Genomic DNA, 22,301 nt, shown 5'->3' with positions numbered 1-22,301 from the left:
GGGACTTACTCAATGTTCCGAAGCATGATGTACAAGATGGGAATCGTATATATTTTTTTTTATTTCCTCCATTGCAATGGCTAGTTCAGCCGAAGCACTATTTACAAGTTAATTTGTCTGAGAACACACACTTAAAGATCACGACGAACTTTGTCAATGCTACACATTGCTAATTTCCCCTCTCGAAGCGCCATGAAGCCAAAATGCAATTGATCACTAAAACATCCATTTTTGTTTTAGAACACAGCCCTGCTGCTCACATCCAGGAAGGACCCTTGGGCGTGGGCGTGCTGGTGTCTGTAGAGTGGCCTGAGGGGGATGGTGAGAGATGGGTGAGGGTCCTGCCGTAGCCGGATCGGGTAGGAGGAAAAGGCCCCCGGGTACATGGTTGGGGCGGCAGCTGGGATGGGGAGGGGTGGCTCCAGCTGGGGCAACAGGGAGGGGTGGTGCAGCAGCATGTCCGAGCGGTAGGGGCCGGCGGCGGGGTACTGGGGGATGGCGCCCAGCTCCACCGAGGCGTGTGAGGGGGTCCCATTGTTCAGGTTTGGAGGGTGAGGAGTGGAAGCGAAGCAAGAGGAAGGTGGGAAAGGCAGGGCGCAAGATGGACGGGGGAAGGCGCCGGAGAGGCCGGAGGCTTGATGTGGTGGGCTCATATTGGAGAAATGGCTCGGGAAGGACAGGCTCTGCATCTGCGCGGGTGGTGGTAAAGCGAATGGTGCTGGGGGGGCACCCGGTGGGGGCTGCAGCTCTGGGTTTGGAGGCAGGCCGTTTGGATAAATGAAGGCTTCTGAAGTTTGCTGAGAGGGGGGGGGACTGTGGCCACTGGAAAGGCTGTCATCTTGCTGCATCAGCAGGGACATTTGGCGCTGGGACTGACATGAGGAAAGAGAGGTGTCGGGTTCCGGCTTGGATGGCGATTCGGTGTGATAGGAGGGTGAAGAGGAGGAGGAGGAGGAGGATTCGGGTGGAGTGGGGAAGGTGAAGGCGCTCTGCTGCAAAGAGGGCGAGGCGGTGGCGGAGAGGGTGGGGGAGGAGGAAAGGACGGCGGGGTAGTCCATGGGAGGCTCAGGTGGGTTTGAGGCGAAGGTGGAGGGCTGAGGGAGCGCAACGAACGCGGGCGAGCTGGCCTGAGATGCGCGGAAGGTGGAGGTGAATGCCGTCTCACTCAAGGAGTCGCAACTGTGGGGAGAGCACGCGTAACAGATGACATTGTCTGACATGGGCTTAATCAGGAGCAATACCCAACTTTTTGCTTCCTCAAAGGCTTAATATTAATATTGCACTTAATTGAATGGTGTTTGTTTGTTTTTTCTTCTTCTTTCTGCCTACATTCTTGCTGCTGGAGGCTGTAAATTTCCCCAGTGTGGGACAAATAAAGGATATCTTATCTTATCTTACCTTTCAACGAGTGTATTTGTGACCTCACTTCCTGCCGTGTTTTGCATCCCGGCACTCATGGAGAGACTTATGTCTGGAATCTGGGAGGCCATGAAGGCCTCGTCGAGGTCCAGAGGCGGCTCTGGGACGAGACTGTCCTGGAAGGCGCCGTCCTCTGGGGTAAAGCCGCACGAGGGGTCAGCGGGCAGGGGGTGCAGAGCGGCCAAAGCCAGGGCCTGCAGGTCTGCTCCGCTCATGTTGGGGGTGGCGGCGGGGACAGTGGGAAGGTGCTGAGTGGAGTCACATGCGTCGCAGTTCCCTGTGGAGGACATGGGCCACGCTTGACATATGACAAAAGGGGGCGGGGTATTGGATTTGCTCAGAATGTCTCAAATATCTGCTTTCTCAGGGGGGTCTGGAGCCAAAAGGTTTGAGACAAATCCCACTGACCTATAGCCACGGTTTCCGGCATGTCCGCTAGTTTTCGCTTATGTCTTGCTTCTCTTTGTCTGTCGAGGGAGGGGGGGAAAAACATTTTGGGAAGAATTTGAAACAGAGCGCGCGCAAGTGTGCCCCGATCGTCAATTACTTTTTGCTATTCATGCCTTCCTCCCGGAATCCTTTGGCAAAGGGGTTGGAGTTGATCTTCATCTCTGTGATCTGCAAACAAAAAGAAAGCAATTCGAGATCTAACCATCAATCATATTTTGATGAATAGTTTGAGGAAGCAAATAAAAGGTGATGGCGAGCGCATTGTGTGCAAGTACTTTGCTGTTCTGGTAGGCAGTGACGGTGACAAACTGGGTCTCGGGGAAGACAAAGGAGTGCTGCCCTCCGCCCCAACTCAGCATGTCCCTGGCCTCGATCACGTGCACTCGAGGCTGGTAGCGATGAAGTGAGTGGAGGATGATCTGGAAAGAAGAAGAAAGGTTGGAATGTGACATTGTTTTCCATTTACGATGCTTTGGTATCGCAACCCTCCATTGTCGCTGAGATAAACGCTTCCCGGACATCGCGCGAGTCCCATCTACCTACATGGCAAATAGGGCCGCTTCAACGGCTCGCTGTCTGTCCCCAGCATTCTATCAATTCGCCCACCCACCGGTCTATCGCTACCTACCTATCTTGCGCAATCTCCCTACCGACCGAGTGCTCTGTGGAGTCTTGTGCGCTACCTACGTGTCCCTGCGTGTCCAGTGTGTTGTTGGTGAGCTTGGCATAGTGAAAGGAAATGGCGCGGCTCTGCCAGTGAGCACCGGTGGCGGGGGAATCCGGGTGGATGAACACGCGGTCCGGCAGCCTGGCTTCGGCCCCGCCCACAGCCTGCCATCCACCTCCTTGGAAGCGATAGCGCGAGTTGTCCATCGGGATGATGTCCAGGAGGAGGATGTAGCGTAGGCACGGGTTCAGGCCCGACAGCTTCAACTTCAGACCGGGAAACATCCGTCTAGGTAGGGAGAGGAAGGTGCCATGTTAGGTCCGGCTTGAGATGAGGGTTGATTCACACGTCACAAATACACGGGAACGGATGCAGAATGTATCTAACCGGACGCGCGGAGGTAGTCATACCGCGGTCCTGCCGCACTACAAGAAGATCGGTGTCCGACGACGGTGTGAATCGTCAGCTCCTTACTCCACTCACCTGCCCTTTTTGGTGATAATCATCTCCGTTCCCACTGTGCTGAACTGCTTCCACAGGGATGAGTTCTCCAGGTCCATCTTCACGTCGTCTTTTTGCACTTGGGACGTCGGCTCGCCGCGGATGACGGCTGGGGGCGCCAAAAGCCTCGCGGGGGGCAGGGCTTTGGCCCCCCCGTCACACGTAGAAGGGAACAGCGGCATGTGGGCGGCGGGCTCTCGATCTTGGCGAATTGCGGAGAAACGTTGGCAATGAGCTGACATTAAAAAAAAAAAAAAAAAAAGTGCTGGTCGCCTCGAAACTGGAGCGTAAACGAGGTAACTCATATTCTGGCCCCTGTCCGCTGGCTGCTTTCAAGGTGATATTAAGATTTTGTTTTGTTTTCAAATCTCTGAATGGTCTCGCCTCGCCTCACTGAGCTGCTCCATCCGTACACTTTCGACCCTGCACCTCCGTTCAGCTGACCAATTGCTCTTGGAGGTCGAAGCCGAAGAGGTTGTTTTTTTTCTATTGTTAATTGTCTGACGTTTGAGTTTTATATCCGTAAATTTTGAATGTGCAGATCCTCTCACCTCTGTAGAAGCGGTCTCCGATTCGCTGAGGGCCCACAGCCAAACCGGGGTACACGTCCACTCCAAGCATACTGTGGCTCGGCGCTCTTCAGCTGGGGAAAAGTCGAAGCCGTCGTCGTACCTCTACCCGCTGCTCTTTTCCTTTGACTAATTCTTCCTTTTTGCTTCCGCTCCAGTTCGTCTGCTGGCCCGGTCTTCAGTCACTGCCTCCAACCTGCCTGCGCTCGACTAAATAGGTGTGTGGCTGTTAACGCGTGGAGGCCAAATGGTCACATTTTCACACCAACCTTCTTGACACCCTGCACCCTATCCATCTATTGTGTCCATCTACCCCAATCAATTCATTCAATAACTGATTAATTGGACATGAAGGCCTCTCGTCCTTTGGGATCAATGACGATCTAATATCAAACAACTATTAGCAAATTGTCTTTTTTCGCGGAAGTTCCTCAGATTCTTTGTGACATGATCAAACATTTCCATGAGCTAAGCAGCAAAATCCCCCGTTCTCTGAAGCCGAGTCACAATTGGCAAATACCTGAGCCGCGAGCAACTTCATTCATCAGAATGCCTTCTTTAGACTCGTGGAGGCACACGGAACGTACCATTGTAGAATATTTTTTGGGTTGACTTCCCCTTTACGGGTATTGCAATACAGTCTGCGAGCGGCGGGTTCAAAACAATCCAAGCTGCAATTGCGAAATACAAAAATACTCGTAATGCCCCCTGGTGCTGTTTTGAAGACGCAGGACAGCTGATGGGGGGCGGGAGCTCATTTACAAGCAGATCCCCTGCAACTCACTGATGGCCCGATGACACGTCTCTTCCTCTCAGCTGTGTGCCTGTTGAGTCCTCGGTCAGTGGGGAGTCTGAGGATGTTAGTCGGCGAGGAAGCCAATTGGCCAGCTGACTGACAATTTGGCCACACAAACAACAGCGTTGAAAAGTTGATGGGCGACGTTTGAATTCTTACAATGAGACTCAAAGTTTGGCATCACATTCTAATCGGACTGGTGTGCACGCTCGCGAGAACCACGTCAAACTTAGCTTTTAGGAATATTTTCAATCAGCAACGGCAAACTCAGTCTTGAACAAATCTGATTATAATAATTGTTATTTTCTTTTTATCATATAAATCGAGCCTTTGAACAAGGGTGCTTGGACTTTTTAAAGCCACTTCACTGCAATGTTTTGTGTCAAACAGTCACGGTCATTGTCATACTTGTGAAGGAATGTCTTGTTTTCGATTTTGCCGATGTACCTCATGAATGTGTGCCTTCTTCATCACCAAATGCATCTCTGGTTTTATTTGCTTTGCTTCTGTCACTGAAGCGAATGTGTTAACTCCGGTTAGATCTTCTTATGTATATTCTGCTGGATGTGAAGGTTTATATTCAACTTGCCAGATTTGTTTTCTTCAGATACCCCACACCGGGTCTTCAAACTAGAAGGTTCACAGCTGCTTCCTGGGATAACGCCGTGTAAAACATTGTATGACCAGTGATTAATTTTCAGGAAAGCAAAGTCCATCAAACTTGTTGCTTTGTGCACCGGTGACAACTGGAGTCGGGTAACAGCCAACAGAGTCAGTGTTGTTCTAGTTGTTGTTTTCTTTGTCCATTTGTGTGTGTGTTTAAAGGCTTGAGGGGAAGTTGAGGTGTTAAGTGTATTTTACTCATGCTTTTACAAACTAACAGGTGGATCCCTGTAACGGCCAGTAATGAATGTGGTTGCAACTTGCGTTGTTGTCTTAATGCTGCTTGCATAGAGAGAGAAAAGAGCTTGGGGGGGGGGGGGGGATTTCAGTGCATTCATCATTGGCACTATCCTGCTCCTTGACGATGAAGTGCTAAGTTGTTTGAAGTGAATCTTTGTTTCATTATTGAGGTCGAAGGGTCATCAGTCAGACTAAAAACACACAGCTCTGTGAATCAGTGGAATCATACATCGTCAAACTCGGTCTGAAAATCCAAAGTCACTTTTTATGGTGAACTATGTAGCTCTCTCTCTCTCTGTCAGGGATAAATAAATAAATTTAAATCCCATCACTACTCGTAAAGTAATGATAAGCAATAGTGTTACCAAAAGTGCAATTTTTGTGGCGTCAGAAAACAAACTAAATGAAAGAAATGTTGAATGTGAGATGGGGGGGTGGCTTAATTGAATTTAAATGGTTTCGGTGAATTTGTTAAATGTCTTTGGAGCTGTGCAAACGGACACCGTGGAATAATTTGAAAAGAAAAAATGAATTTCTGAAACGCTGATTCAAAGTCGAGGGGTGGCGGTCGCGGGAGCCCAACTGCAGGCGGCGCAAGCACAATAATCAGGATGCTAATGACCGAAGAAGAAAATGGCGGTGACGTTAAGGAAGTGATTTTGTCCGTTCTCTGAAACTGGATTTTTTTTTTTAAAAAAAGCCATTCAGCTTGGCATGGAGGACGGGGCGGAAGTAACGTAAGAAATGATTCATTTATACTTTGGGAAGCTTCCGAGCACGTCGCCCAATCTGTCGGTCCCGTTTACATACATTGAAGACTGGTAAACTTGGACGCACTGAAGCAAATCCTCCCAAGTAGCTACGGAAAATATGTGCAGACTCTGAAATGGAAGTACAAACGTGAAAAAAAATATATACACGTCTGTTTTTAAATGTAAGGAGTAAACGTAAAAAAGTAGTCAGCCCAATGAATATTCGCATAAAGCACATTTGAAAAAATAAACCTTAACCACAGTATCAAAGTAATTATCCTTGTAACGAAGTATTTGTAAGGAGTTACTCCCCACTACTGAAAACTCATTGCATGGAGTTCAAAGTTTTAAAGTACAATCCTGGACTGTCCTGCCCTAATATGGTGTTCTCCAGCAGGTGTCGCCTGTTGACGTTACCGTGGGAGGACGTACTGGTTTCACATATTTTATGCCAGTTACCTTTGAGACAGCTTGTCGCCTTGCAACGAGTGAGCAAGCGATTCCGCACGCTCATCCGACTCTTCTTTGCCAAATGCACGAGTTTTGAGGCAGTGAGTATTAAACCACGCTGTGATTTTGTTTTCCTCTCCGTGACTGTCCAGCTGGGCTGTACAAAGTCGTGCGTGGACAATACTTTCTCTCAGTAGACATAAATCATGCATTCTTGAAACATTTTTTGCAATAATTTTTTTTCAATAACACGTAAAACGTTTATTTTTGAGAAGCTCGAAAGAGCTAATTTCTTGGTAGACTTATCAGTCGGGTCTTGCAATATAGTACTGTATTGTTCAAACAATAATAACTCTCCAAATCTGTTGACTACGCACAGGTTGGATTGCGTGTTCCAAAGGAGGCCTTTTGCTCGCTGGTGAAGGACAATGCGGTTCTCCGCAAGCTGTCACTTGAGAGCTGCTCCTCCTGGCTGACGGATGAGGACCTGCTGCCCCTGGTCAGCCGGAACCAGCGTCTGATGACAGTGGACATGAGTGGCTGCGTGGGCCTTACTCGCCACTCGCTGGTGGCCTTGTCTTTGACCTGCGTACACCTGCGTCAGCTCGCCGTGGCCCGTTGCGTCCTCGCGGACGGTCTGTCCCTGCGCAGCCTGGCCGACCACTGCGGGGCGCTGCGCTCGCTCGACCTCAGCGGATGCTGCCGGCTGAAGGACGACGCCATCTGCTACCTGGCCAAGAAGTGCACGCGGTTAACGTTTCTGTCTTTGGCTGTAAATGAAAATATCACAAGTGAGTCAGTGGAGGAGGTGGCCAAGAACTGCAGGGGCCTCGAGCATCTGGACCTCAGTTGCTGTCTGCGGGTCAGGGACCAGGCCATTAGGTATTGCATCTTTTGTTTTGAGTTAAAAACAAACAAACAACAAAAACACACACATCATCTTTGAAAACTCAAGGAGTAGAATGGTAAATGTTCTTGGATGTTTCAGGACGTCAGTGTTTCCCTGTTGCCTTGTTTCGGATCAAACATCTCACAGCACCAAACAAAAAAAAAAAGTAATAAGTGTATACTGGAATGAGGATGTCTGCTCACAAACGTACCCGGGTGGGCCTGTGTATTTAAACGCATAGCCATTCGACATTGGCGGTTGCTCGAGAGCCACGCCCTGCCTGTTTTCGATCCCTCCCTTCTCCCAACACACCTGATTGAAACGATCAGCTCATCAGCAAGCTCGGAAGAGGCCTGACGCGATCATGAACAATTGAATCCTGGTGTATTGGAGTAGGGGTGGGGGGATCAAAAACAGGCAGCGTATGGCTCTCGAGCAACCGAGTTCCCTACCCGTGCACTGGGAGCAAGTCATGACCTCCACTTTAGGTACCAAACTTCTTTTCATCTACTTCGTCAACAATAAACTCCCTCAAAGAAATACACCAGTAACAGTCATAAATCTCTGTTATGAACTAGGTCCCTTACAAAGCATTAAACAAGATAATTGACGTGCCATCTGTCGCGAACCAAAACAGAAGCGCATACCAAAGGAATGCGCTGAAAAACAAGTCTCTTAAGGTGAATTCAAGTTGAGAGTCTGACCATATTGAATGAAAAGATGAATACATTGACAAATGCGGATATGAACTGGTTGCCCCTCAATGCCGGATGCCTCCGTAATCTGAAAGTCCTCTGCCGTTCGCAGGACGGTTGCCGAATACTGCCCCAAGCTGCAGTCCTTGAAGGTGAAACACTGCCACCGTGTGACCGAGTCCAGCCTGGAGCTGCTGCGCAAGCGCAACGTGCTCATGGACGTTCATCCGCCGCTGGGAAGGGAGCGGCTTTCCCTCGCCGTGCGCTCTGGTCCTTATGTCAATATCCAGGTATAAGCCACGTCCACACCGTTTAAGGAATATTTGATGCTCGTTTGTGTTTGGCCTTTCACCGACATCTTTCACATTCAAACTCATTGAAAATGTAAACGTGTCAAAACCATTGCAAAAAAAAAGGTCATATCATGAGCAGATGCGATCGTATTTAGTTTTGTTGACACGTAAAGGTTCATTTCACTGTGACTCCACCTTTCTACAAATGACTTCCTCCTAACCTCTGATTCTAAAATGGCTTTTGGAAGTTACTTTGACCACCGATGTGCTTTTTGCGTGCCGAGACTGTTGATCAATCAGTGAGTTTAAAAGAAATTATATATATATATATATATATATACCGGTATATATATTTATAATAACCGGTCACTGATCCCGAATTATTTATTTACTGTCCAATAGCCAAAATTAGCGTTAAATGGAAGCATGTTGAAATGCATTGGGGAGGTTGGGCGTGAAATAAAAAAACATTTAAACTCAAAAAAATTTCCCAAAAACGTGAATCAACATTCAGTAGACAGAAAACGCGGGAGGGGAAATCCAGGTTGTACCCTGCCTCTCGCCCAGTGTTAGCTGAGATCGGCGGCAACTAAATGAGCAGCAGAGCAGGAGGGAATAGATGGAACGACAATCATGATCAGATCAATATATTTCTTCATAGAAAACTTGGGAGAAGAGCTTAGTTTACAGTCATCACATTGAAGAAAAGAGTGTCTCTGTCTTTTGCATTGGACACAATTTTTTCCATTCATGGATATACTCTCTGACTTTTCAAGAATGATTTTATTTTGTGTGTCTGTGTGTGTAACACTGTTGAGATTGCACTCGCTCTTCGCGAAAACAATGTTTTGGCAAATAGGATGAACCCATTCGATGGGCTTTTTGTGAAAGTTAAGCTTACCAATGACCAAATTGTACAAGGTCGTTTTGATGCACATGCATTCTTCACAAACAATAAATTGCAAAGAATTGCTTTGAGACTTCTCTTTTTTTTTTTTTTTTTTAATTCGTCACTCTCAAGAAAGGAGTTGCCGACTTGAAAACCTTCCAGGCTGCATTTGTCACACAGCAGCGCAATGAGCACAAAATCATCTGCCTTTGATTTTGTACCAAGTCCTGCTAAATCCAGAGTTGGTGAACTGGTGTCTCGCTACCAGCAGAGGTCAGCGTAGAGCCATAATGACAGATCACATCTTGTAAAGGACAAGCTTGCTCTCAAACATAGTTCTTTACAGTTCAGTGTCTGATAGTCAATTGCAATTGAGTATGGAATTTTTAGACTGAACCTCAAAGTTTCCATGAACACTTTGAGAGGGTGAGACGGAGGCGTCCGTGCGTAAAGCCGCCCAACGGTGTCGCTGATCACACAAAATGTAACGCATCCCCACAGGCTGACGCCGGTCCAAATTCGTTCTCGGCCCAATTTGTTGTTGTTTCATGAACCGAGCGGCTTTAGCCCATGGGTGGGAGGTTCTGACCCCTCCCATCATGCTTTCTAGAGAAAGTTTCCGATGCGGAATGGCAGCGGGGCCCAAAAGATCTTCCTGATTAGGAGCGTTTTTGCTACCTCCGGATTAGAGGAGATTCTCGGTCGAAGCGCAATATCCCGCTCATCGGCTCACGGAATGAGCTGTCTGCGATGGCGTTCCCTCGACAGTCTGCTCGGATCCACGGGGGGGGGGGGGGGGGGGGGGGGGTCAGCCGCCATCCACAGCCTTGAGCTCCCGAAAGCCCTTGACCAACATTGGACAGCAGATAAGACCGAGTGGATCACCGGGACTTGAGATACGGGCGTCTCGGTTTTGTGCGGCCGTTTGCGGCGCAGGACGTCGTCGTCTGTGTCTGGTCTTGGCTATCTGAGGTGGTGCAGGGTGGAAGCCTTGAGCAGTGAACGAACAGCTCCATCCCACAGACTTGACTTGACTCTTGCAATGCAAGGATGCACTGCCGCATCGAGGATGTGCTTTCTCTGTGGGAATATTTTCGGGTGTTGCTCACTTCTCACCCGACCGTGTGCCCGGCTCGATAGCCTGATCTACGATATGTGCGTCATATCACAGAGGGCTGGACCCGGGGCGTCATTCTCCAAGCTAGGCTTTGGATTCTTGACTGTCGATACTAGATCTGGAAAGCAGATGAAAAGGAGGGGGAGGGTGCCCCCCCCCCCACCCCCCAATGCAGGTGGATTAGGAATGTAATTTGGAACGAGCCGAACCCCATCGTGACCCAGACTAAAAGACCTCCACGAAGCGAACTCTATTGCGGATGGTTTTCCCGCTGCGAGGCGGTCCACCTGTAAGGAGCTTGGGCCCCCTGCCAACGTGCTCAGAGTCTGTCAATTAAGAAGACACAGGGCAATCTGCGGCTGCCGAAAGACATCCTCCGGGCCCTCTCCCGGGGCCCAGAGGCGGCCTTTTGTTCCTCGGCGTGTTTCGCATACTTTTGGAGGCTTGATACGCACGGGCTCCATCATGAAGCCCTGCGTTATGATTTTCCACAGTCAGGCGAGTATGGAGGAAGCACTGTCGGCTAGAAGGTATAATAGCCCATCTCGTGGCAGGTGAGGTGGTCCCGCGACCGGGGCAGGGCACCTCTGCCGAGTGATCCCCATGCACGTGCCGCGGTCCCATTTTTCATTGTGGGAAACAAAAAAAAGCTTGCTCACCAAATTGCACCGGCGGAAACTTGCTGGCGCTTTTTACGTCCAGCCTGCGTCTCCACTTCCACTCGACGGCTTTAAGAGCATGCCGAGTGCTCTTGAAAATGAGTTTCTCGCGGCAGCCTTCTCGGATGCGCCGCGGGCTCCCCGGCAGGCCGCCGGGGCTTTGTCAAGACGGCGTGCGCCGCTCGAAGCCCGCCGACCCCCCCTCTCGCCCATTATGCCGTACGCAGTCGGGCAGAAAGTAAAAGAGGCTCTTCTGCAGTCATGAGGCCGGCTGCCGTGGCGTGCAACACACTTGAGTGTTGGAGCTTTGAGAGTCCTGGAAACGGAAGGGAGGGCGCCGAGCTTTGGCGAGAGAGCAACATTTATTTGGGGGATTATATCGCTGTCCAAATCCGCCACAAGGGATTGAATTTTCCTTCACTTGTGTGTTTTGGAAAGACCTTGCGGCAGAAGTGACAAATGATATTCAAATTCCCTCGAGGAACCCTTTTCAAGCCTGAACTTCACTTGTCTGTTTGTTGAGGCATTTGCATCCTTTTTGTCTTTTCAATTTTTTTTCCCCTCTGCAGCCAAGCGTTTTCGGCGGCCTTGACTCATTCAAACAACGTGTATTGTTGTTGTTATTCTTACATCTATTTTTTACCCTCTTTCATTGATTTTTGAATCTCCCACGTGATAAAACAAATCTGCACGTTTTTCTCAGGCTGGAGCGATGAATTTCAGACTTTGGGTCAAAAGTCGAGGCAGTGAGCTCAACCGTTAAATGTAATTTGCCGGCGGTAACATTTAACATGCACTCGTGTTTGCAGCCCGACTTTTATGGCCTTGTATTTGCCGGTCAAAATGCACATTTAGTGGCACCCCAATACACTTTTCCCATCTGAAGTGAAACAAAAAGATCAAACTTTCCTGGTTTCTCGTGGTTGGCGGTGAATGCTAGCTGCCACCCAGATAAACACCCGTCAACTCGTCTTAAAAGGGAACCAAAAAAAAAAAGAAGCCACCTTTACAATGATGCGAATGGTCTTCTTTTTGTTTAAGTAAATGTTTGAAAGAAAGACACAAGCCTTCCCCATGGTATTATGCTGTCTTTATTTATGAGTGCTTAGATAAGCTCCTCTCCCACTCCAAATAACACCAGCGGTGCACTTAAGGGAGCGCGCTTCAACATTTACACAGCGTTGCTGAAATCAGATTATGTATGGGCTCAATTGACTTAATGCATATAAAGAGACTAGATCCTATTAATGAACAAGCAACCCTGAGGCGCCGGCCCGACCCGAGAGCAAGCTAATCTGCCATGCAAATTAAATCCTGCCTCCGCGCGCACGAGTGCGTTTGTGTGTGCGTGTCCCGCCAGTTTATGCGATCCATTAAGGCGTTTCCGCTTATTTATATATATATACTATTCGAAAAGAATCATCTTAAAACCAAACAGAGGGGAGGGGTTTGCGCTCTGATATATGCGGCCTTGCAAGCGTTTTCTTCCCTTGAAATATGGCTCCTCGGAGCAGGCGTTCATTGGGGGCAGCTTGTTCCCAAATGTTTGAAGTGGTGCTGCCACACACCCGACATCGCTACGCACAAATATTGAAGCCAACTTGCGCATTGCTACCACTTTGGTTCTTCAGAATTGGAAATAGTACTGGACGTTTATCCTTGGTGTAGCCACCAGAGAGCTCTATATGGGGGTGTTGGTTAAAAAAAATCCAGTCATCTATGTATGAGCCAACTTAAAAGTTGGATCCAGATGTCGACTAATTGGCTTCTGTGTTTTTTTTTTTTTTCCTTTTTGGCGGGAGAGTGAATGGAGTATTTTGTGTTTATTTGTCACGGGGGCTTCCCTGACAAATATAAATAAATAAAAGCTTCCAGGCGCAGGTAGACTTGAGTATGTGCGCCTCATTTCAAGCACAATTAACTTGAAATGGAGTGCTGCGGGATCAATAGTCCCCATTTGATCTGGGGGGGGGGGGGGGGGTTGTTGGGCTGGATGTCACTCGATGGAAATGGCACACATATGGTAATGCCGCCAGTTGAACAACAACTCTGAGAATTTACCGTGACCGTTTTTTAAAAATGTTTTCTTTTTGCAGAGGGCGGCGGGAATAACAAACGGCGGGACGCACTTGGGAGCCATCCTCTCTTATCCCGCTTTGCATTAATCTTCAAGAGGGATGCCATTTAAAGCTAATGAGCAGGGAGTAAAACCAACGCACGTTGATCACGACTCGCTCTACGTTGCGGAATTTGATGCTTTTGACCGCAGCGGCTCAACTTACTGCGCAACATAGAAAGAGAAATGAACGCCCGCCGACCCCCCCCCGCGCGGCCCTCTCCCTTCAGCACATAACAACATAAGCGCCTCGGAATGTGGCTGCGTTTCAATTTGAAGGGAACGGCAGCCGAAGGAGGCAAGGGTGGGGGGGGGGGGGGTGTCTCATCACCGCCACTTAGCGCTCTTCGAGGAGGGAAAAGCCTCAGCGGGGCAGCTCCCCACTTGAACAGCAAAGACCTCCACTCCACTCCACTCGACTCATCGTGGCGTACGGCCCGCCGATATCCTCGTATTCCCTTCTGGCCGCATCTTGACAAGTCGGTGGCGTCTTGAAGAACACGAAAGTAGTTCTCTGATGGCAGGTTCAGCACACCGCTCGTTTTTCTTGCACTCGTACCCATCGTTGATGAGAGCTCGGATTCTCCTCCAGTATGTTTCGCATTTTGTTCCAGAACTAGACCCAGTGTGGACCTGGAACCCAAAGTACGCAAGGCCTTGACTTTTGTGGTCGCTGTAACATGCCCACGCATCTCTTGCTTTTGCCTTCACAAGAAAAAGCCAAACCCGATCGAATGATCATCAAACACCATTTCCAGGCGAGACCGGTAAAATGGCGCCACCTCCGCGTTCCTCCTCCGCCACCCCGCTCGCCGTTTTCCTTCCGAGCGCCATTCATTTTGATTTCAATTAAAGATCCTGAGTGTGACTGTTGGAGAGAAATTGCCTGCCTTTTTAATTAGCTCGTCTAAGTTGGTGGAAGCAATTGTTTTTTTTTTTTTCTCCCCCCCTCAGCACTTTCCGTTTGATGAGCCCGCGACTGCCAATTTTATAGCATTCGTGAATATTCTTCTTTTTTCTTTTTATCGTCTTGATAACACAGACACACGTAAGCACTGTTTACCATGGAAATGTTTCGTGCATTTCCGTGGCTTTTCTACGGGTGGACGGGCCTCTCCCTGGTCCGTGCAGGTTTAGGTCCACACGGTGCGGCGCAGGCCTCTGCCTGCCAGTCAATAATCTATGACGAAGCAACCCCCCCCCCCCCCCCCCGTCCCCAGTGTGACTAATGCACCGCACAAAGAGATGGCCTCCCCGAGGTTAATGCTGCACCGCTGACACCGTTCCCCTTCTGACAAACTCTGTCACCGCTTGATGGGGAAACGATGCTCCTCAGCTCAAAAGAGAGATCGAGAAAAATGAGGCCCACCAATTGCAAGCTAGGTCACAGAATTGCTCCAACTGATGGGACCGGCAGTCCAGTCTTGGATTCTTAAAGGGACTCCTTAAAGTGCCCGCCCGACTCATTTGCATGCGGCCATATTTATTGTCTCGTCAATGAATCGGCGAGCATGGCACCGCGGCGCGGAATGGAATAAGAATCCGCGCCATGAAATTAAAACCGCATCCCTTTGCGCCGTAATAATAAATCAGCTGTCTCCTCCTCCTCCTGCGCAGAGACGCTGGCCATTTGAAATCGGAGCGGCGGGCCCTGGTTTGAGGGTGGGCGAGGCCTCGCCGAGCAGACGGAAATGAGCCGCACCTGAATGACGAGGCAAAAAAAACCGTGCCGCCCCCAGAGGGAGTGTGATCCGCACACAAACTCCCTTTTAATAGACTTACACCTCATTTGGCCTCTAAAGCTTGTTGAAGGGTCCCAAAGGACCAGAGGGATGCGGGGGTGGGGGTTGGAAGGCGGGGCCCCCTCAGAGGTCAGCGTCGCCGCTCGCCGTAAAGCAGCTGCAGTGAAAGCGGGAGCTTGATTAGACGGCCAGAAGGGGACCCGCCGTGCGGGGACAATGCCGCGGTTTCCATCGCAAAACGGCAGGCGTCGTTTTGCTCGGCCCGTGGAGAGGAATCGGGGGGGCTACGCGCAGGGACCCGTAATCTGCCCGACCGGGGCCTGGGCATTCCAATTTGGATTTGAGACTTCATCCGTCCACTTTTCCCACCCGCCGCAACGTGAGGGAGCGTCTCGTCGGAGCCGGTCCAAATTGGGAAAGACGCAGCCTCAACTGAGAGTAGGCCAGACCCCGAGGTTTCGCTCGCTTGGACACGATCGGAAGCTCTGAACATAAGAGTGGCAATTTTTCAGACGCAATCAGAACGTGCAATCTGGATTTAAACCTAATTTGGATTGTGCAAGCGCACTTCATGAAGTTTCGCAAGTTCTGAAGAATCCAGCACCCCAATTAGCGGGCTCGCCGTGTTACACGCTTTAAAAATTAGCTTGACATTTCGGAAGAACGTTTCTCTCTCTGGCTGCACGGCAGCTTCGAGTAAACTGGAATTGGCTCGAAAGAGTTCTTTCAAATGTGCCGTGGAAGTTCCAAGCACTTTATTTCACTGTTTTGTAGAAACGGTTACAAAGTAGGCTTTTATTCTGACATTCCAGTTTGTGTTCGGATGCTTCGCTTGATGGCGTCATCATCATTTTTTTTTTTTTCCAAACGACAGCTTTGATGGTTAATTATTTCTCAGAGACTTCTTTGCCGAGCTCCTCGGGTTAATTCCCCCCAAAAGTGTTTCCCTTGTGCAGGGGGTCGGGGTGGGGGGGGGGGGGCACATAAAGTTTGCATTTTAAGTGAGGCGCAGTGCGGCATCTTCACTTCCCGAGTTGAAGTGCAGTCGAGGTTAAGTGGTCCCTGGGCTCGCGGCACCCATCTCAGCCCAAACATGACAGCTGGGGACTTGACTGTTGCTATGGATCCCCCCCCCCAATCCCTCCTCCTCCTCCTCCTCTTGCAAATGCCCCCCAACTGCTCATTTGAGACCATACAAGTCCTCCCCGCTGGCTTCTTTTCCGTGTTAAGGCGTCAACTTGGGTGTTGTTCTGCCCCGTTTCAGAGTGCACGGAAAATGGCTCCGGGTGTACTCACACGCTTAGCTCGGATTTGGAGCTGGAACATTTCCTAGAATGGGCTCCGGTGCCATGCCTAACAACCGGGAAAAGAAAATGAAAAAGACTGTTTGGGTAACAGTGCGCTCACAACGAGAACTCGAGTTGGCTATTCTTTTGGGATATTCTGCGCTCGCTTCCACCAAACGGCAGCTTGGAGTCGCTTGCATGCGACCTCGTTTTTCGGGATTGGCTTTTCACTGGGCCGATGGGTGAAGGGTGATGGTATTCGTGTGTGGCGGTCAATTGACAATTGCGCTCATTAAAACCCAAAAAACACAAAAGCAAATTTTGGACTTTCTCCAACCTTGAAATCTTTAAAGCTTTGCGTTGGCGTTCTCCTTGCGACCCGTGAGTCTCGGCTCCCCACTCAAATTTGGGGCGGCGTAATGAAAGGATCATGGCAAGACATCAAGTATGCGCTGAATGTTGAAATTGCTCGAGCCGCAAGGCCGCCGCATCGGAGCGCATCTCCCGGGCGGATGAGTCGGAGGCTCTTTTACGCTCATGACCGTAAGCCCCCGTGAAAAATGGGCATTAAGTCAAAGTAATTGCTCTCATGAACGTCTTCATCTTTTTGATCTTTTCATTGCACCCGCTACTTGCAAACCGGGAAACCGCGTTAGCGCGAAGGCAAATCGTTGCAGTCGCGCGCCGGCGCCGGTTACCGAACGGCCGTTGGCCAGAAAGGTCAATGCGGTGCAAGCGGGCGGCGGGCCGAGAGCGCGCGCGAGCGCTCCGCCCCGATCCCTCCAAACGTCCCCCGCGCTCCCGCCAACCGTCCCGCCGCCGGCTGCCGTCGCATCCGTCTTGCCGAGCGTTGGCGGCGGTTCGCCTTCCCTCTGGAGCCTGTCGACCATCGCGCCGCGATTAGAGGAAATTTGTCGCGCAATATTGTCCACCTCCCGCTTTCCAAGCCTGCGCCTGCACAGAAGGCAGGGCCAGACGTTTGGGCGGCGGCCAAGCTTTCCCGAGCGCACGTGTGGAACCTGGACCGCCGCCGCCGCCGCCGCCGCTCCTTTCCAGCTCGATGGCCTCCCGAGCGATGGGACGGACGCCGGCCGGGTGGCGGGAAATAAACTCATCTCATTTGGATGACAACACGTCGCCTCGGGTCGGAATGGCGCGGCGTTCCCGGCGAGGCGGACGGGGTCGATTGTACATTTCCGCCTCCGCGAAAATGCCCGACGGTGAATTTGCAACAATTTGCCCCATCGACTCACTTTAGTGCCAAGTGAGACGCCGCCGTTTGTACGTATTAGGGAAAAATACCGAGGAGGGGGCGCAGGGGGGGAGTTTATATGTCAGTGCTTTGGCCTCCAGAGTGGAGGATGCTCGACAAGACGGATGGCCTCGGTCGATGATCTCCAATACAAAAGTCGTTATTGAACAGCAGGGCCGCCATTGCGTGTCCCCCTTTGATTTAAGTCGTATATTTTCATGATGATCTATAAAGAGGCCAGCTGGAGAGAAAATGCTTTGCTCTCAAACATTTCGTGTCTATCAGCCATCGCGCTCGTGATCGGGGAAATGATGGCTCCCCCTTTAGCGCCTTTTTCTTTTCGTCACGGTCGCATCGGTCGCGCCGAGCAAATTGGTAATAACCGGCTAGATTAACCCCAATACAATGCTGATTAACATTAGCTTGCTCCACTAAATAAATTCTGCGGGGAGTGTAATTGAACTGATCGGGAATATTTAAGCACCACTGTAATCTTTCTCCAATTGTGTGCGCGTTGGCTCGCGTCAACGCAGTCTCTGAAAAGTCTCCTTTTTCGGGCACCGACACGCCGATGGAAAACCTTTCGGCTTTGACTTCACCTGAAGGAGTCGTTCGCGGGTCCCTCCCCCCGCCGCCATTCGGATGCCAACGTCGCTTTGGTGAAAGCGCCTCGCGGTTTCCCAGCGAGACGTTTTTCCTCCTGACGCGCAAGCAGACATCTGCAGACACGAGTCCGCTCACTGATCTTGATCAGCAAAGTCTGTTGCCGCGCTTCTGCACGGTGTCGTGCGGATTTGAATGACAGCTGCGTACGGTAAAAAAAAAAAAAAAGAGAGGTCCCTCAACACCAAGAAGGCCGAAATTGCCACATGTTTAGCATTTCAGTTACAATGCGACAAACTCCACCCCGTGTTTGCGTTCCGCCCAAGTCGGCCAAAGTTTTCCCGCGTCAGCTTTCATCAGGTCTGATTTAAAAGCCCAAATTCCCGACGGGACGTTTTGCAACCCACTGTTGGCGGGAATGTTTGGATCAAAGGCTGCTCGTCTCTTTTAATGGAGCTGTTCTAACCTGTGCCCACTTTCATCAGGGACGGGAGGCGGTGGATTTCCCGGCCAATCGAGACGTACGGCGGCAGACGCGTGAACGCGGAGTCGCCGCCGCTCCACCGGAGGCCTCGGACGAGATCTTACGGGAAGGTAAGCTCAACGTGACCACTGCAGCGCATCGGAATGCCGTCGTCGGGTCACGGTATCTTTCAGTCGTACAAAATGGTTTTATTGCCCACGTTTAGCCAGAAATTCGAGTTGCGCTTCTCGGTCGGTCCGCAAGCGGCCATGTTCCGGCTCAGCATCTTTGCGAAACATTGCGAAGCCTCGTCGTCCACGCAGATGAGTGAAGCCGCCAATCGCAAAGGGCTTGGCTTTCGCAAAACCCCGCCTTCTTCTATAGGCCATTTGTGAAACTCAAAGATACAACTGTGTGTGGGGAAGAAGAAGAAAAAAAGACTCGCGTCTCACGTTATGTGCGGTTTTCCCGTAAAGACCGGCCCGAGTGAGGTTGCGAGGTGAAGCTCGCTCCCGGCGTTCCGGCGCTGAGGCGCACCAGCTGTGTTTATGGACTCCCGCCGCACCTGGCGGGGTTACCCGGCGAGTGCGCTTAGGGATTAAGCGCAGGGGCAGCGGGGGGGGGGGGGGGTAAAGAGGGCGGGAGTGCCAGGCCCGGTGTGAAGGAGGCGCGGCAAAATCTCAGTGAATCGGGTGGATTTGGAAACGGTGTGCGGCGGAGAACAAAAAGCCCGCCGTCGGTTGAGAGTCGGGCGTGCGTTTTGCCCTCGCCTGCTCCTCCTCCATGACAACGTTGACATTTTACTGATGAATGTCGGCGGCCGGCGTGGAAACGCACCGCTCGGGATTTCTGGTGATCACCGGAGATGGATTAGGAAAGGCGGCTTTCAAATTGAACGGAGCTCTCCCCCGCCCGGCCCGCTAATTGTGCCATTTACCAGCACTTGAGTCGCTGACCGCCACCATTTAGTCAAACTAATGATGATGCACAGTCAGAGTCATCCCCTGATAATTAAACCAGGGCTCCATCTCTTCTTCGGTATTAGTGTTTGTTTTTTTTTGGGGGGGGGGCGGGTAGCAAATTAACAGTCGTGCAGGAGAACAAATCGAGTCACTTAGTTCCTTTAAATTACTGGTGGTGTTGTGAGCTGGGAAATTAGGTGAACCTCTTCCAAAATCCATTTCCTGTCACTTGTTATTGATGATGCCAACCTGACATCCTTGTTTTGGGGGTTCGGGCAGGTGCGCTCGCTCATCAACACATTTCTTGTCGTATAAAATGCACACGTTGCATCGCGAAGGGGTTCATCCCGCGCCCATTTGCGACATCATCATCCGCATATTGAAAGTTTGGGGAATAGTCCGCAGCAAGTTGCCTCAGTCAGTTCCTCTGCAGGCCACAAGAAAGTAGAAAGAAAGCTCCGTTTTCTGATGCTTTTTAAAATACAATCGCTGTCATGTGTTTGGGGTCAACGTGCTATTAGCAAAAATGCCATTTATTTCTATGCTTCCAAACTTACTTTCGGTCCTCTTCATCAAATGAGGAGTTTCAGTTCGATAAAACGACAACGTCAAAAAATGAAGGCGCCCAGATGGTCCGATACACATTTTGAGTAATTGACTATGAGCGTTATCAGCTTTGGAGTTGTGTGTGTGTGTGTGTGTGTGTGTGGCAATACATTCCACTTGATCCTAAGTCACCGCAATACAAAAGATCAATATTTAAAAAAAAAAAAAAGAAAGAAAAAACATCACATGGTGACCCGGAGTTCACTCGCTCACGAGGTGCACCCGACTCGCGCGCATAATGAGGAGAAAAGTCGCTTGTCGGCATCGGCGTCAAATTGGGGAAACTGGGGTCTCCGACAAGAGGAGCGCCATCACCCCCTCCTCACTGCAAAATAACCCCCCCACCCCAGCCTTTCTTCCACGCTGCCCCGGCCTACTCTTGCTCCGTCACGTCAATTCCTCGGAGGGTTCGTGCGACAAAGCACTTGAAAGTTGCTTTGTCTGCGCCGCTTGTCACGTTCCGCTCCTCCCTCCTGTTGTCTGCGCTGTCAGCCCGTAGCCTGGCACCTGCTCTCATGTTCCCAATTAGTCGCGTTTAATTAACGATGCGCCTCGTCTGATCGCCGGCGAGGACTTTGGAGGAAAGGCCACTTCATTAGGTACAGCCGCGCGAGGGACGGGACCAAGCGTTAGGCCGATGTTAAAAAAAGAGGGGGAGGGGTCACTTGGAAATGAGCTTATTTTTGAAAGAAAAAAAAAAATCGCCAGCTCGAAGAGGATTTCTTAAGTGACCCCTAAAAAAAATTGGCAGTGGGAGTGCGAGGGGATGCTGGCGGGGTGTTTGTAAAATGCAGTTTTCAAGGCAACGGTCCAATGAGAGGCGACGCGACAGCCCGTCGAGTTGTTTTGGCAAGCGCCGGCGTGACAAGTGATTGCAAACCAAAATATTTGTCTTTTCCCGCTTGGACCGCGCTTGCTGCCTGGAGGACCTGTTTGCGGAGACTCCATGACAAGAAGTCGAGTTGACGGGCCCCGAGCGAGGCAGTTAAATGGCCCCTCGCCGCTTTGGATAACTCATAAATAAAGTACCAGGGGAGTCCTGTCATGGCTTCCTCTTAGGACTCCGGTGCGCTAAAGCATTAAATGACCAATTCCTTCTCAGATCAACCCCCCCAACCCACCACCACGTGCCCACGCGCCCGTATCGCAGCTTTCTTTCTGACGAGAGACGCCTCGCCGCCCGTTTTGCAGCGACTGATGGCTCAAGTTCATTTCTGCCCAATTAATTGCTCCCCGAATGAATTGCGTTGACAGGGCAATTCATCATGCCTTTGACTCCACAGCGAGCGCGGCGGAGGAAGGTGCAAGTCTGCGCTTACCGCGGGCAGTGTCTCTCCTCTCGTAATGTTTTCCCCGGCTGCCCCCCCCCCCCCCCTCGCTTGCCAGGGCCTAACGCCGGGGCTGACAGCCGATTAGAGGGCCGGCCCTCTCTGTTTTGGAGACTACCCCCCCCCCCCCCCCCCCTCCCCCGCGACTTCATCTGCTAGCCCGTCAGGTCGTAAGCGCGGAATCAAGCGAGGCCTTAAATGCGCCCCGTCGCAAGCCATGATGCCATTAGGCTGGTTATTCGTGATCTTGGGGTTCGCCTGACCTCGACCTGATGAAAAAGGCATCCTTTTTCTTTTCGTATTTCCTTGGATTTTATGACAGGTGAAAGAATCTCATAAACAAGCTCGGCCGCCCCGTCGGCACAAACGGGTCGAAGGCGCCGATTGATGGATGGCGGAGAATGGTGTGACATTTTGCCACCTCCGATTAGATACGGCGCTTAAAGCGGCACATCCATTCCGCCCTTCCCACCCAACGGCCGCTCGAGGAATATGAAAAGATGTGAAATGCATTTTCATAGTTCCACGCCGCCATCTCGCCGTGTCATGGGCGCTAAGAGAGGGAAGAGAAAAAAAAAAAAGAGATAACAGCTCGAGGATTTATTGTGCATTTGACACGCCACTAACCAAATTAGCATTTGGCCGCGGCAGCATCTTCAGAGCGCACTGTCGTCCACGCGGCGTGTGCAGTCAGCGGTTCGAAAGGTCAACAGCGGTTCCGCCGTCGTCCCCGACTTCCTTCCGTGCTTGTGGCGTCTACCTCCCGGCAACACGAAGCAAAAGGAGATTGTATCGCCATACAAAGCATTTTTCGTTGAATCGGTCAAAAATGAAGAGCTTTTGTACGTGTAGCGTTAGCGTAGCGGCACGAACCAAAATGCCAAACGTTACGCT

At 50.7% G+C, this 22,301-nt stretch overlaps 2 protein-coding genes across 3 annotated transcripts in view; one reads left to right on the top strand and one right to left on the bottom strand.

The window, feature by feature from the left end:
- Positions 1–61: 61 nt before the first annotated feature.
- Positions 62–3,658, bottom strand: tbx6 (T-box transcription factor 6). Its single transcript, XM_086099240.1, has 8 exons — positions 3,589–3,658; positions 3,020–3,239; positions 2,557–2,824; positions 2,145–2,288; positions 1,967–2,037; positions 1,828–1,886; positions 1,399–1,696; positions 62–1,179 (listed from the first exon to the last, which is right to left on the bottom strand). Exons 1-8 carry the CDS (start codon positions 3,656–3,658, stop codon positions 237–239), a joined length of 2,073 nt encoding a protein of 690 aa, XP_085955366.1. The 3' UTR covers positions 62–236.
- Positions 3,659–5,427: 1,769 nt separating this feature from the next.
- fbxl15 (F-box and leucine-rich repeat protein 15) overlaps positions 5,428–22,301 on the top strand; it is a 68,010-nt gene continuing 51,136 nt past the window's right edge. The window contains exons 1-5 of one of the 2 annotated variants that reach the window (XM_086138463.1): positions 5,428–6,042; positions 6,455–6,608; positions 6,887–7,389; positions 8,204–8,381; positions 18,534–18,642. In XM_086138463.1, coding sequence (XP_085994589.1) covers positions 6,020–6,042; positions 6,455–6,608; positions 6,887–7,389; positions 8,204–8,381; positions 18,534–18,642 — 967 coding nt within the window. In that variant the 5' untranslated portion in view covers positions 5,428–6,019. Of the gene's footprint in view, positions 6,043–6,454; positions 6,609–6,886; positions 7,390–8,203; positions 9,358–18,533; positions 18,643–22,301 lie in introns of those variants that run through there. The other variant, XM_086138464.1, reaches the window with a different exon arrangement.

The sequence above is a fragment of the Hippocampus guttulatus genome, chromosome 19 (genome assembly GCF_054856545.1).
Source record: "Hippocampus guttulatus isolate MCC_2025c chromosome 19, RoL_Hgut_1.0, whole genome shotgun sequence".
NCBI classification, from domain to species: domain Eukaryota; kingdom Metazoa; phylum Chordata; class Actinopteri; order Syngnathiformes; family Syngnathidae; genus Hippocampus; species Hippocampus guttulatus.
This window is presented reverse-complemented; position numbering and strand designations above follow the sequence as displayed.

Excerpts from the sequence above, each read along its gene's own strand:
- tbx6 (XM_086099240.1), bottom strand. The coding sequence starts at position 3,658 with ATGCTTGGAGTGGACGTGTACCCCGGTTTGGCTGTGGGCCCTCAGCGA. Across the intron at positions 2,825-3,019 it reads ATTATCACCAAAAAGGGCAG|ACGGATGTTTCCCGGTCTGA; the intron begins GTGAGTGGAGTA and ends CTCCCTACCTAG. Across the intron at positions 1,887-1,966 it reads GAAGGCATGAATAGCAAAAA|ACAAAGAGAAGCAAGACATA; the intron begins GTAATTGACGAT and ends CTCCCTCGACAG.